Raw genomic sequence first — 13,334 nt, 5'->3', positions numbered from 1 at the left:
CCAAACTAGTTGAGAATTGCAACATTGTTGCAACTTTGAGGGCCAATCAAACCACTTCACCGGACTACCAGGTGTGAAAGCAGCCTAAGACTCCTCAGACCCCTTTCTGTCAGAACCAGCAAGAACAGTTTCAGCACTAAGCGCCAGCAGCTCCTCTGCTGGACCGGAGTGTCCATGATTCACCTGGTTCCCCTTTGGAACCTCCTCTGGTAGGTACTTCCTCCTGCAGGCCAGGAACACCCCACAGGAGCTGCAGTGTATGAGACACTGTGGCCCAGATGTCGGACTATCAGTCTGGTTCTTTTAGGAGTCGCTCACATCCTCACACTCACATTTTTCTGCTTTAGCACATCAACGTGAAGAACACAAGAGAAAACGAAAGAAAAAGGAAGAAGACGATAGATTGTAGTCAAAAGTTTTTATTTTGCATGTATTTTCATTAAGCTTATGTGTCTGTCTTTACATAAAGCTGGTCACAGAAGATCACATACATTCATCAGGCGGCTCAAATAGTTCTGTTTAATGATCAAACACAAAAGAAGGCAACTTGTCCTAACAGGCAGAGTCTACGCACTGACCTACACTGGCACGGGGAGGACTAGACAGGAGCAGGAGACAGGTAAATATCTGACAGACAGGTAATCAGCATGACAGGCCTCAGAGAGTGATGGACAGCTGCAGAAAAAGCTGCTAGCAGATGAGTGCAGGACAGAGGGAAATCAGTGTGCACACAGAGTCAGTGTTGAAGCTAATGGAAGACTGAAGGAGAAGATGAGGATGCTTCAAGAAACCAAAGGAAACTGAAAGGCTTTAAAAAATGTGAAGTGGATGTTTGTTCAGTCACTTCTGCTGCAGCCGGGCAGCTTTGAACTTGGAAACCCTCTTAGGGGCTTGCTCAGGCGGAGCAACATCAGGCGTCACCTCCTCTTGTTTCCTCTCTAGGATAGTGGGCAGAGCTGGAGGAACGATGGTCAGGTGAGGGACACTTGATGGCATTGGGTCCTTTTCTACCACCGTACCTGAAAAAGCCTAAAGAAGAGAGAGATCTGAAATTAAACTGATGATCCATGGCTGATCAGTTCATAAAGGTCAAGGGTCAAAGGCGAGTCAACCTTCCCTTCTCTAAAAAACGCGACTGTGTTTTAACTGATGAACCAACAATGCTAAAAGCCAACTATTTGATTTTTCAGCTGGAGCTGAGCCTGAGCTGCTCAACCAGGCAGTGCAAGTGTTAAAACTGTGACTGAGACTGAGATTACAGCGAAAAGGATTGAGGGACAGCACTGTGGTTTACCTCAAACCTGGTGGCAGGGTGCAGTGGGACCGCCGTGGGGCTGTCCTCCTCTGTGATACCGTCACTGGTGTCACTGTGCATCGCCTCATCATGGCTGAAGCTGCGTCCAATCATGCGGCGCTCCTCGAAGTCTGCAGCACTGCTCTCGCTTGTGTCACTGCACACACTGTTCTCTCTGCTGCGAGACTTGAGGATGGACTTCCTGGGGATGGGCTCACCATTTTTCACATCTACAAACAGCCTGAGTGACAAAACAGACAACTGACACTGAGCTAGGTTTCTTTTTTTTAACTTCACCAGCAGAGCTCTAAACACTTACACTCAAATATCAATCAACAAACTCCACAGAAATCTGACCAAAGCAGATCAACAGTGACGCTAAGAGGGTTCTGTTGTGGTGAGGTAATCCCTTAATTTACCAGTAGGGGTTGTGGTGTTTACCTGTAGATGTCAGTAGGTGTTGTGGTGTTTACCTGGGCCCTGTTCTACGAAGCAGGATTACTGCCTAGCGAGGTAGCTTTGAGGATAGGTTCCGGATTCCCTGTTCTACGACACGGGATCACTCCTCAGCGAGGCGAGTCTCCATGGCAACACACGCTGAACGGCTGACCTGCTCCGGGGCAGGTTAAGTTCCAGATTGAACTCGCAGACTATAAAAACCCCGCCCATTGACCAATGAGCCCTCATGAAAAAATGGCTTGTCCGTTCTCAGAGGATCCCGTGGACATCGGAGCTCGCATTGTCCGAGGAGCACTCCGGGGCGCGAGAGTTTTCAGGGACCGCACCGACCCACTCTCTTTTTCGGATGACCACCTTTATGAAAGTTACCGTTTTTCCAGGGAGGGGTTGGTAGTACATGACACTTTCTACAGGTAGTTAAAGGGAATGTAGAACTCTCATTGCTGTAATAAGATCTTCAATGTCAACACCTCTGTTCCATAACAATATTTTATTGCTTGTATTAAAATTGTGATAGGAATTCATGTAGGGGTCATGTGGGCTACATATCACACAAAAAATGTAAACACGATAGGAATGAACAAATGAATAAATTCATGTAAGAAATAAATTAGGTATGGTGCATGTTACAGTAAAAGGTCATGGTGAACAGTGCTATTTTTAGGATGATAATGGCACAAAAGATTGTTTTTGCTCCACACTTACGCATTTAGACTGTCAGCAATTTTCTGCCAGCACTCCTTCCGTGCTTTAGCAGCAGCGACGGTGTTGCTTTTAACGTTAATTACATGTTTCAGCTCGTCATACTTCCTCACGATCACCTCCTGCTCCTCCTGTGTGAATTATGCGGTCCTTCTCTCTCTGGTCTGCTCTGACTGCTCCATTTTTCGTGATTGGTCAGATGCAGCGGGCCCCGCCTTATATGTGTGCATGCGCTCATTGCCTAGCTGGATCCACTTATGAGGTTGATAACCAGCGTTGTCAAACCGTGTAGCGAGACCGCCGGCTACCGCGCTCAGTTCAGCGAGGTAGCTCCAAGGCTATCTTGCTAGGCTGAACTTGCTTCGTAGAACAGGGCCCAGGGGTCTGTTTCGCAAAGCAGTTTCAATAAACTCTGAGTCTTATTCTGAACTGTGAGTTGATCCACTTTGAGATAGAAAACTCTGAGTTTTCGGTTTCAGAACAGCTGATTTGAGGTAGTTTAATCAACTTGGAGTAGTTTTACCTGGAGTTAAGCATGTGCAGCCCAACCATAAAAAGCCATCATCAATGGAGCCCAGATTCGATGATACGCCATGGCAACAGAGAGGAGAAGGGTGTTTTTCACCCCAATTCAACTAGAAATTTTAATATGCTCAAATGAAGAGTCCGAGCATGTTTTGTGAAAAAAATAAAACAGCAACCCAGTTGCAGCTGCAAGAGAGACGAGACAGCATGGGAGAACATTCCTGCTCGGGTCAGTGTGCAAGTATAAATGTAGTCCTTTTCAATCCCAATAACATAACTGGGACAATCTGTTTGAATTAAATAACTTAAACTTATTAATAGGTGCATAGTAATTAGTTTAATTTATTTAATTTAGAAGCAATATTATGGAGCTGAAGCACACTTGGCAGCAGCTAATAAAGAAATATGAAGCATTGTTCAAGCAGGTAAAATCTCAGCATGATTTCATGGGGGTACCTCATTTTTAACATACTTTACATTTTAGAGTAGATATTGAGTGATTGTTTGACTGTGTAGTGTTTTTTATTTTAAAAATAAGGCTGTTTTCACACACATAAAAGTTTTTTTCATCAATATCATGTTTTGTTAAATAACTAAGCCTTTTTAAACGAACACAGATTTCTAATAAGCTAACAGAAAGAAGAGGAAAGCCACAAAGACTGGTAAAAGACGTTTCATGGTGAGGCACACGTTTCTGCCCGCTCTGCTTACAGTTGCCTTACTTAAATGCTCAGCATTTCCGATACTATACAAAAAAACTTCTGTTTGCACAGAAACGCAATGCAACACACAACATCTGCTGGGAAGTGAGCACATGGCTGCGAGCAGTAATGTTGCAAATGTAAGGATGGATTAAGTTGTGTATGTAAATGATTGACTGAGATGTGATACGGTGCCGCTCAATAAGGTAACTGTCTGAAGTGCACCTATGCCCAGTCTGATGATCAACTCCTGACTTCTCTGAGCAGTAATGCTACACCTTCATCCACAGGGTTGTTGACAAGAGGATGTCAGTGAAAAAGGTCGGTAGCGTGCACTGTGCCTGATGAACTACAGACTCTGATTTTTTAAATGATTTTTTTAATGACAGATGGCGAAATAAATCTACTCAAACTTGCTGCTAATTGAATGAATGAGGAAATGAAATGGAGTGTGACTCTAAAAGAGGGCGAAGACAGAGAAAAACTTGAAATTCATTAAAAAAAAACTGCTCCCAACCAGGTTAGATCCAGAGACTCAGTTGCCAGAGTAACAGACACAGAGTTTTAGTTACACCTCTTTGTGAAACAGGCTTAGGTTTACCCTCTTTTCATGGTTTGATTAACCTCCCTTTCTGAAACCAAAAACCCAGAGTTTCCCTTATTTCAGAGTTCATAGACTCTGAGTTTTCAGTAAACCTGCTTGGTGAAGTGGACCCCTGTAGATGTCAGTAGGTTTATTTTGTTTACCTGTATTATTTACTTATTACGGTGTTTACCTGAAGATGTCAGTAGGTGTTGTGGTGTTTACCTGTAGATGTTAGTAGGTGTTGTAGTGTTTACCTGTAGATGTCAGTAGGTGTTGTGGTGTTTTCCTGTAGATGTCAGTAGGTGTTGTGGTGTTTTCCTGTAGATGTCAGTAGGTGTTGTGGTGTTTTCCTGAAGATGTCAGTAGGTGTTGTGGTGTTAACCTGAAGATGTCAGTAGGTGTTGTGGTGTTTTCCTGAAGATGTCAGTAGGTGTTGTGGTGTTTTCCTGAAGATGTCAGTAGGTGTTGTGGTGTTTTCCTGAAGATGTCAGTAGGTGTTGTGGTGTTTTCCTGAAGATGTCAGTAGGTGTTGTGGTGTTTTCCTGAAGATGTCAGTAGGTGTTGTGGTGTTTTCCTGAAGATGTTAGTAGGTGTTGTGGTGTTTTCCTGAAGATGTCAGTAGGTGTTGTGGTGTTTACCTGTAGATGTCAGTAGGTGTTGTGGTGTTTTCCTGTAGATGTCAGTAGGTGTTGTGGTGTTTTCCTGAAGATGTCAGTAGGTGTTGTGGTGTTTACCTGGAGATGTCAGTAGGTGTTGTGGTGTTTACCTGTAGATGTCAGCCGGTGTTGTGATTTTGTGCTGCTCATGATGAGAGTGTCCGTTGTTGTGTCCATTTTTTTTTTTCCTCTTGGAGTGCTCTTTCTGTTCTTTCCTTTCGCTGAACTTCAGAGTTGTGTTTTTCCCTGTGTTGATCCTCACCTGATGTTTAAGAATGGTAAACCATCAAACAGCTACTTTAACACACAGGTTAATAACCAACCATAAATCTATAACACACTTAAAGTATTTTACAGTTCTGACCTTCTTGGGCTCGACAGTGTGAGAGAAAAAAATGGTTGGAAGACAGCTGCTGTCGCCTTCATCCTCATCCTCATCTTTCTCCCTCCTCTCCACATTGGCCGGGGCTTTGTTGAGATGCCCAGATGTCCAGCTCGGCTTCAGACTCAGCCTGTTGATAGGGAGAGCAGCCTCTCCTTCCTTCTCCTCTTCAGAGGAGAGGGACGATGTGTCCTCCCCGTTCATGTCTGTGTGATCTGATAACCTGGGGGGGGGATTTCTGAGGTCAGAAAAGTTTACACATTAGTCCCTCTGAAAACAGACCCTCAATATTTTATCCTTTACCTGTCCTGCTCGTCTTGAAGCTTCTCCAGCTCCTCTAGCTCATCCAACCGAGCCCACAACTCCTCCTCGTTCAGGATGCCTTTCCTGTTCCCTTCATCCCTGCCTTTTTCTTCCTCCTCCTCTTCTTCCTTCAGGTCCAACACCACTTCATACTTGGGCATGGAGTTTGGTTTGTGAGCTATTCTGTGCTTTCCTGTTAACAAGGATGGAATGGAGAGGAGTTACATTAGAGCACAGACTTTGAAATAAAGAAGAATGAAGTAACAGCTGGCTAAAAGTGAAGCCAGAGATCTAATAAATATTTGCCAACATGGTTAGTCTTTATCATAATGATATACGACCTGGAGCTTAATGTGAGCAGTATGAAAGTGCTCCTAACAGTGGTGTTTTGGTTTCATTTTTGGTGAAGATCCGTCTTTAGATACTGTCACCTCCTTGTTCTGATGAGGATTCAAGCAGGACCAAGGTTTGCTCTTGCAAAGATTATGACAGGTTACCTTTGGTGGGGGCTGAATCATTGTTTCTGTCCTCCTCTGTGATGTCAACATAGTCCCCTTCACTCTAAAATAAGCAGAGCCAGTACCTGGTTAATATACTGCACAACATCTCGTCAGAGAAACCACTCGTAGACATCCACTTACATTTGAGATTTTTTCAAAATCCTTTACAAAGCCAACTCTGGCTTCAACGTTCTTCATCATCTTTGCCAGATTGTCCATTTCCCTCCTCACATCTGCAGAAAATCAGGCGCATTAGCATCAAAATGTTCAGTGAGAGAGAAACAACATGTAAAAAGTGGCTAATGTCAAGCTTTAAAGAGCAAACATTTAGAGGAAGAGCAGCAGGCAGACGCTCAGGGGTTAAACTCCAGAACAAGTTGGGGGGAAAAATTTGAAAAATGATGACACAAACAGTTCATAATATCTTCTGCCCTGAATACTACTTCGGATCATTAAATCTTGACAACAATTAAGCCCTTTTGCTAATAGCAGCATAGGGCCCCTGTTTCCATGGCGATGTGAAGCCCCTCCAGTCAGTGCATCAACTGGAAGTGAAGAAAGGTCAAACACAGAAGGCCTGACAACTCCACGCTGTCTGACACATCTCAGCTAGCTGTGTTTGTATTACAGCACTTAGCTCTGTAATAGCAGGGTGGGCAGGGTCAGAGTGTGTGTGTGTGTGTGTGTGTGTGTGTGTGTGTGTGTGTGTGTGTGTGTGTGTGTGTGTGTGTGTGTGTGTGTGTGTGTGTGTCAGAGAGGAGGGGTACAGACGGCTGTGGATGGGCTGTGGCAGCATATTTCTGCTTCACTTAACAGTCTAATAATATTCACAACAGAGATCGTTACTCGGGCCCATTTGACTTCATATGAGAGTTTCAGCCCCAGAATGAGCAGTGGAGCAAACACAGGCGAGGAACGACTACGCGTGCGCGCCCGCATGCACACACACAGCATGTTTGACAATTAATACAGGCATGGCAGCCATCATTACTGCTTTAAGTTCTTAAACAGAGACAGTGATGATGTTCCTGACATACCACTGGAAGTTCTGAAATCTCCCTGGCACATTTAAACAAATTAAAGATGGATATGTCATTAAAACTGGAGCTTCACACTTTACCTGTATCACCAGCAACAGCACAAACACAACTTTATTTTACAAACAGCTTAAGCTCTCCATGGTGAGGAGAAAAAGGGAAGCTCAGTAATTCTCCAATGATCAGAGAGTTTCCTTCATGCAGCACCAGCACCCTCTGCTGGATGATGAGGAGAGAATCAAATTATAAACACTGGACCTCATTCACCATCGTCTTCTGGTGATGTTTTCCTTGATTGGTCGTCAAGGAAGAGGCTGCTTCACAACCCTATTCTTAGTAATAGTGAATTGTCCTTATAAGTAGGACTTTAGCTCCAATAAGCAGGACTGATGATGAAAGATAGGCTAAAGTAGCTTTAAAATGGGGGCTTTGCTTGCTGGAAGTGACACAAACAGGCTGCATTAAAAATACAACCTGAGTTTTAAGAAGGTTCAGACTCTGAGGAGCCATGGGATCACAGGATAGGAAGGACAGAGGGATGATACATGAAAATGCTTGCGTAACATGCAGATGTGAAATCAAGAAAAGCACAAACTATGCTGTATCATATTAAACTCAAATGTGCTCCATAATTTAGTATGAAGAATAAAAATCAGACTCACATTGCATTCTGTGCTCAACAAGTTTCTGAGCCTGCTTGGTGGAGCACTTGGCAAACCAGTTGTCCCCGAGCAACGCTGTGACCTCGTTTGTGTGCACAAGCTTCCCAGGCATGAAGGCCAAAGGGCCGAATGGCACCTGTTTGTTATCAGCACAGAGGATGGGAGAAAAGCAGAATCAAACTTTTAAAGACAGGAATTATGAAACCAAAGAGGGACAGTTTCTGCGTACTGTTTTATTAACGTTAACTGGAGTAGACTTGTTCAGGGTTTTGAAAAGTGTCCCGAGATATCATTTGTAATGATTTGGCGCTGCATAAATAAAGACAGATAGACAGATTGACTGATTGATTGACTGAAGGACTAAAGAAAACAGTTAGTTACATGACATGCCCGACATGGATTACACTCACCATGATGTCATAATACAGCTGGTCAGGCAGCATCTGCAGCTGCTCGTTCAAGGCCTCATAGTCATCAGACAACTTCTTCCTGTAGGGGCACGAATGAATGTTAGCGCCACAGCCCTTTTCATTTGCTTTCATCTGGAACCACTGAAACTATCGGGGTGGAAGAAGAAAATTGATTTGTTTAAGTATTGGGATTTTAAAGCTTTAAATCACAATTTTTTGTTCAAAATCTTTTCTTTTGTTTCCAAAAATTAAATCCTTGATTTTGGTTTTCATTTATAAGCTGGGTTTGAAAAAGTTACCTTTTTTTTTCAAGCAATTTTTTTTAAACTGACTCACATGTGATGTGCATTTTTTTTTTAAATGTGGCTCCTGATATTGTCTGTGGAAATCATCCTCGGAAATCATCCTCATTTAGCTTTTGCACATGATCTGGTGGAGAAAAAAAAGCTCAAAATTGCAAAAATCTATGTATTTCGAAGAATCACACTTTAAATCGAATTGGAATTCCAAAATTATAAGAAAAATAAATCATGTGGAAAGCATAACATGCCAGTCTTAGTTATCATATCCATGTGGTTTACTTTGGGGAATAACTAATTGAAAAGGAAGAAATTACTTTTCAAGAGAGAGCTAAAACTTGATGTCAGGCAAAAAAAATAAAGAAATCAGACTTTAAATTTCCAATACAGTTAGTTTTAAATGCAGTGATCTCCTCTACAGAGTCATGTCTGTTTTTATTAATGCAGTGATCTCCTCTACAGTGTCATGTCTGTTTTTATTAATGCAGTGATCTCCACTACAGAGTCATGTCTGGTTTCTTTTTAAATGCAGTGATCTCCACTACAGAGTCATGTCTGTTTTTATTAATGCAGTGATCTCATCTACAGGGTCATGTTTTTTTATATTAATGCTCTGATCTACTCCACAGAGTCAAACCTGTTCAGTAATGCAGTGATCCCCTCTACAGTCATGTCTGTTAATAATGCAGTGATTTGAATTTGGCTGCTGTGTTATTTTCAGAATTAAATTATACAAACATTTTTTAATGTGTTAAATGAAAACAGTTAAGGCCTTTGATCAGGTCAGACATTAACGGTGAATGAATGCTATTGGTTCCCTTGCATATGGTTTAAGCAAAGCTCTGCACATGAATGAGATATAATTTAATTATCTTTAAATTCGTTTTATGCACTAATGAGGATGCCCAAAATCAGGTACAACTTAAGCCAAACATACATTTTTTGAAGCTTGCGATTGTACTTTTAACGGACCCCGGACATTTTTATAAACTTCTACATATGAGCTTCTGAATGACCACTACTTCCAAGTTTATACATTCCTGAGCTAAAGTGTAAACATATTGGACCATCTTTTGACCAACTTTTTGTGACAACATACATTTTAGTGTGTCATCAAAAGCATCAACGCATTCACTATGCAACAGTTAAAGACACATATGACTGCCTTAATACTTACCAGTGCTGGATCCGATGCTCACAGTCTCTCACCACCTGTTTTAAGACAATTCATGTCAAAGTGAATCAGGATGAAACCTTGAAAAAGTCTCGTATGATCTAAAAGCCTAAACATTTTGGTTAAATGTTAGCAATAAATAGAACCAGATCCAAGAACTGGAAATTCTGTTAAGCAAGGGCATTGATAATGAATCTTGAGTCAAAGTAAACGACAGCTCAAACTCTCAGAATCAGAACAAAGCACCAAACAGGATCGAGGAAGCAGAAGAGGAAGACAAACACAGCTGAGAATACGGCATCCAGATGGCAGTGATGCATAGTGGGACAGCTGTACATGGAGCTACATACAATTTGTTTAAACCAACTTCAGACAAACATCCAACACACAACACATTGTGAGTGATATTAGAATAACCTTGACATGAAATCATAAGGACACATGATGTGTTCTAAACATTCATCATGTAGCTCATGCTGTCCGCATGGACAGATTGTCCGGGGTCGCATACCATAAAATTCATGTCCTAATCATGGAGCATGCTTCTGTTATGACTCTCTCACTGAGCATGCTCAGTTAGACCCACTCGGCACACAGAAGACACTTCACGAGGTTGTGGAGTCATTATGTCAAAAAAAAAAAAAAAAAACCCACTCGTGTTTAAATAAAATAATTGACAAATCACAGATCTTAGTACAAATTTTGACAGGACTTGCCACACAACATTCAAACAGGAAGTTTCTCATATGAACTTTAAGGCTTATGTAGAGACCATCTCTCAGTCAGTGTGTTTACATGATACAAAAGTAACGTATTGCACAGCGCAACTTACTGAAACTAAAACTACAAGTAAACCTGTTATTTGACTGAAATCATACTCTACACAGGTCATGCTGGGCTTTGACCCCGACATCAAACAGCACTGAATGCATGCTGCTTGAGGAGGTCAGGTACTAAACAAAACCTCAACAGAAGAAAGAAAGAAAGAAAGAAAGAAAGAAAGAAAGAAAGAAAGAAAGAAAGAAAGAATAAAAGAAAGAAAGAAAGAAAGAAAGACCTCAGAGGCAGGCTGACGTTCATAAAATAATCTCTCGAGTGTTTCACCTGTTTGCTTACTTAGCTCTGCATATCCGTGCATGTAAACAAGCTCAGACTCTTATTAAACGAGTTGAGTGAACTAAATACTATATTACGTTTATATTAAGCGGTTTGTTTGATTTGTAGACAGGTATTGGTTCAATGTGCAAAACGTGTCAGGTCAGGTCCAAAGAAACTCCGGGATTCAGAAATGCAGTTGCACGAGTCCCCTCTCCCCCAACATTAAAAGGCCACTTTCCCAACTGTGGACGAACTGACTGGTTGAAATGCGGTTAAAGTGGACTGTTACTCTGAATATTAGAAATTAAATGCAGTGGTAGAATCACAGCCGTGCAAAGAAACAAAAGTAAACACACACCCCCCGAAAATATCTGGGCTACTCAACAGGGACGGACATAAGAGCTGCTGCGAAGAGGAAGCTTCTAGAAAGAGGACATGGTACAAACATTGGTCCACAGCTGATGACTGTGACACGTAGGTTAGTATGATCGGTGTTCAGACGTCTGTCTTCAAAGGAAGCGGGACTTGAACCGGACACTCGTGGCACAGAGCCGTTGGTTGTCCGCCGTGAGGCCAGTACCTGCTTGTGGTTCGGCTAACGGTCAACGTTAGTAACACGCCAGTGCAATGTATGGTGTCACCCATGGATTTACCTTCTCGTGTTCCTCTCGGAGCCTGACAACTCCACCATTCAGCTTTGAGTTCATTTTACCTTTCCCAGCCATTACCAACCCGCGTGCACAACAGGGAAATGCTGCGTTTAGTGACCCCCAAAGAAAGCTCAGGGATTGTTGTGAGTCCTAAAGAAGTGTTTATAAATGCAGCAGAAGCTTTTCCTCAGAGCCGTTCTGCTCGTTGTCATCAAAAAGGCTGTTGAAGTTATCCTCAATCTCTGGGCTGATAACATTTCACACTCTCATTTCAAGACCGCTGCGTCACCCCCAAAAACATGCATGCGTTTTCAAATATTCCAAAGATCTGACGATATTCCTCCCTACTCTCGCTGCGACGTAAATCAACATACGTCAAGACACGGCAATACCATTGTGACTTCCTGTCGAACACTTAAAAGTAAAAGACCTCAAAGTGTGTGTGTGTGTGTGTGTGTGTGTGTGTGTGTGTGTGTGTGTGTGTGTGTGTGTGTGTGTGTGTGTGTGTGTGTGTGTGTGTGTGTGTGTGTGTGTGCACATGGGTATGTATGGGTTGGCTGTATGTGTGTGTGTGTGTGTGTGTGTGTGTGTGTGTGTGTGTGTGTGTGTGTGTGTGTGTGTGTGTGTGTGTGTGTGTATTTCCACAATAGATGTTTTGAGTCCTGAATCACCAGTGCAATGAAAATAATTTTGTAAGAAATTTTACATTCAGCATGACAGCATACCATGAGTCCATGCGGGTTGCGGGTAGATTCAGGGGCAGAGCTAGACCGAATCTGTGATCCTTATCCTATCCGAATCCGTCCCGCCGTGCAAGTGATAGAGCTGAGAGCCTACCATCTGCGAAATCAAAAGTAGAACTCAAAAGTAAGTTCCTTTATTTTGAAAGAGAACATTGTACTTCCTATCTGTCAGCCGTTTTGAAGCAAGCTTAACGCGGCTGTTCTCCTGATCTCCTCCCGATGTACTCTGGGTAAATGTTGGTTACACAAATGTAAATAAGTTGGCACTCTATGGCAAGCTGTGGTCTGTATGGACATACACGGGGACACGCTGAGGAAGGCACGTTTCCGGAGCTCTGTTAAACAGAAGCTGTTAGCGCCATGACTCTGCAGCCGCAAACATCGTAGATTTCAACTCATTTATGCACGGAACGGTGCTGCACGGATTTTTATACTCATGCAGTTATAGCTGTGTTATGTCAGGGCACTTATAAAATCAAGTATGGGTTCAGGTTATTAATATAATCCACCCATGTTGGTCCCAACCCGGCCCCCTTCTTGTCACCAGCCCGTGGGCTGTTTTTGTTGCCTTCACGAACAGTCTGGGAAATAATGAGTGTAAACTACGGAAGCAGGGACAAATAAAACTGGTTTTCTTTCTTAACCGCACCACCTGAAATTCAGTGACAAACCCTACACACCACATGTGTTTGCTTTCATTTTATTTTCATTTACATGGGGGAAAGGAACTGTACCTTGCCTAGGGAGTCACAGAACTAATGCCAAGTTCCCTCTTCTGGTTAAGACATTAATTCACCTTGTTGATAGAACGCCGTCACTCCTTCAGGTCTGTCAAATCCACAGCGGACAGATTATTTTTGTGGTGTTTGAAGCAGACACCCACAGTTATGGAAAGTTCAGTAGGTTGTGTTGGTGTTTGTAACATTTCCTCTCCCATCCCCTGTTTTCACATTAATAAATTGATTCAAACTAAACATGTTCCTTCTTTTTAACATGTTGTAAACAGATTTTACAATCTTCCCAAAACCTGTAGACTGTAGACTTTATTGGTAAACAAGGAAAACAAGCTTTCTTGAGAAGAAAAAAAGCAGACATTTCGAAAAACTACTGAATTCAGCTCCTTAACCAAATATAACAGAGAAAATAGATTGTA

General features: G+C 42.4%; 1 protein-coding gene across 1 annotated transcript; it reads right to left on the bottom strand.

The window, feature by feature from the left end:
- Positions 1-414: 414 nt before the first annotated feature.
- On the bottom strand, positions 415-11,818 carry uri1 (URI1 prefoldin like chaperone). Its single transcript, XM_074678549.1, has 11 exons — positions 11,442-11,818; positions 9,694-9,728; positions 8,218-8,296; positions 7,808-7,943; positions 6,250-6,341; positions 6,106-6,169; positions 5,609-5,801; positions 5,288-5,528; positions 5,034-5,185; positions 1,295-1,535; positions 415-1,029 (listed from the first exon to the last, which is right to left on the bottom strand). The coding sequence occupies exons 1-11, from the start codon at positions 11,511-11,513 to the stop codon at positions 841-843; spliced, it is 1,494 nt and encodes a 497-aa protein (XP_074534650.1). The 5' UTR covers positions 11,514-11,818; the 3' UTR covers positions 415-840.
- Between the last annotated feature and the right edge of the window lie 1,516 nt (positions 11,819-13,334).

This window comes from Halichoeres trimaculatus, unplaced genomic scaffold, assembly GCF_033239565.1.
Source record: "Halichoeres trimaculatus isolate MK-OKI-2021-1 unplaced genomic scaffold, fHalTri1.1 fHalTri1_scaffold_10, whole genome shotgun sequence".
NCBI lineage: Eukaryota > Metazoa > Chordata > Actinopteri > Labriformes > Labridae > Halichoeres > Halichoeres trimaculatus.
The sequence above is the reverse complement of the archived record's forward strand: the minus strand, read 5'-3'. Positions and strand labels throughout refer to the sequence as shown.

What these genes read in the sequence shown, in the direction of transcription:
- uri1 (XM_074678549.1), bottom strand. Translation starts at nt 11,513, where the DNA reads ATGGCTGGGAAAGGTAAAATGAACTCAAAGCTGAATGGTGGAGTTGTC. An exon ending in GAGCATCGGATCCAGCACTG is followed by an intron (nt 8,297 to 9,693) that starts GTAAGTATTAAG and finishes GTGCCCCTACAG; the next exon opens with GAAGAAGTTGTCTGATGACT. An exon ending in TGATTCAGCCCCCACCAAAG is followed by an intron (nt 5,802 to 6,105) that starts GTAACCTGTCAT and finishes CCTTGTTAACAG; the next exon opens with GAAAGCACAGAATAGCTCAC.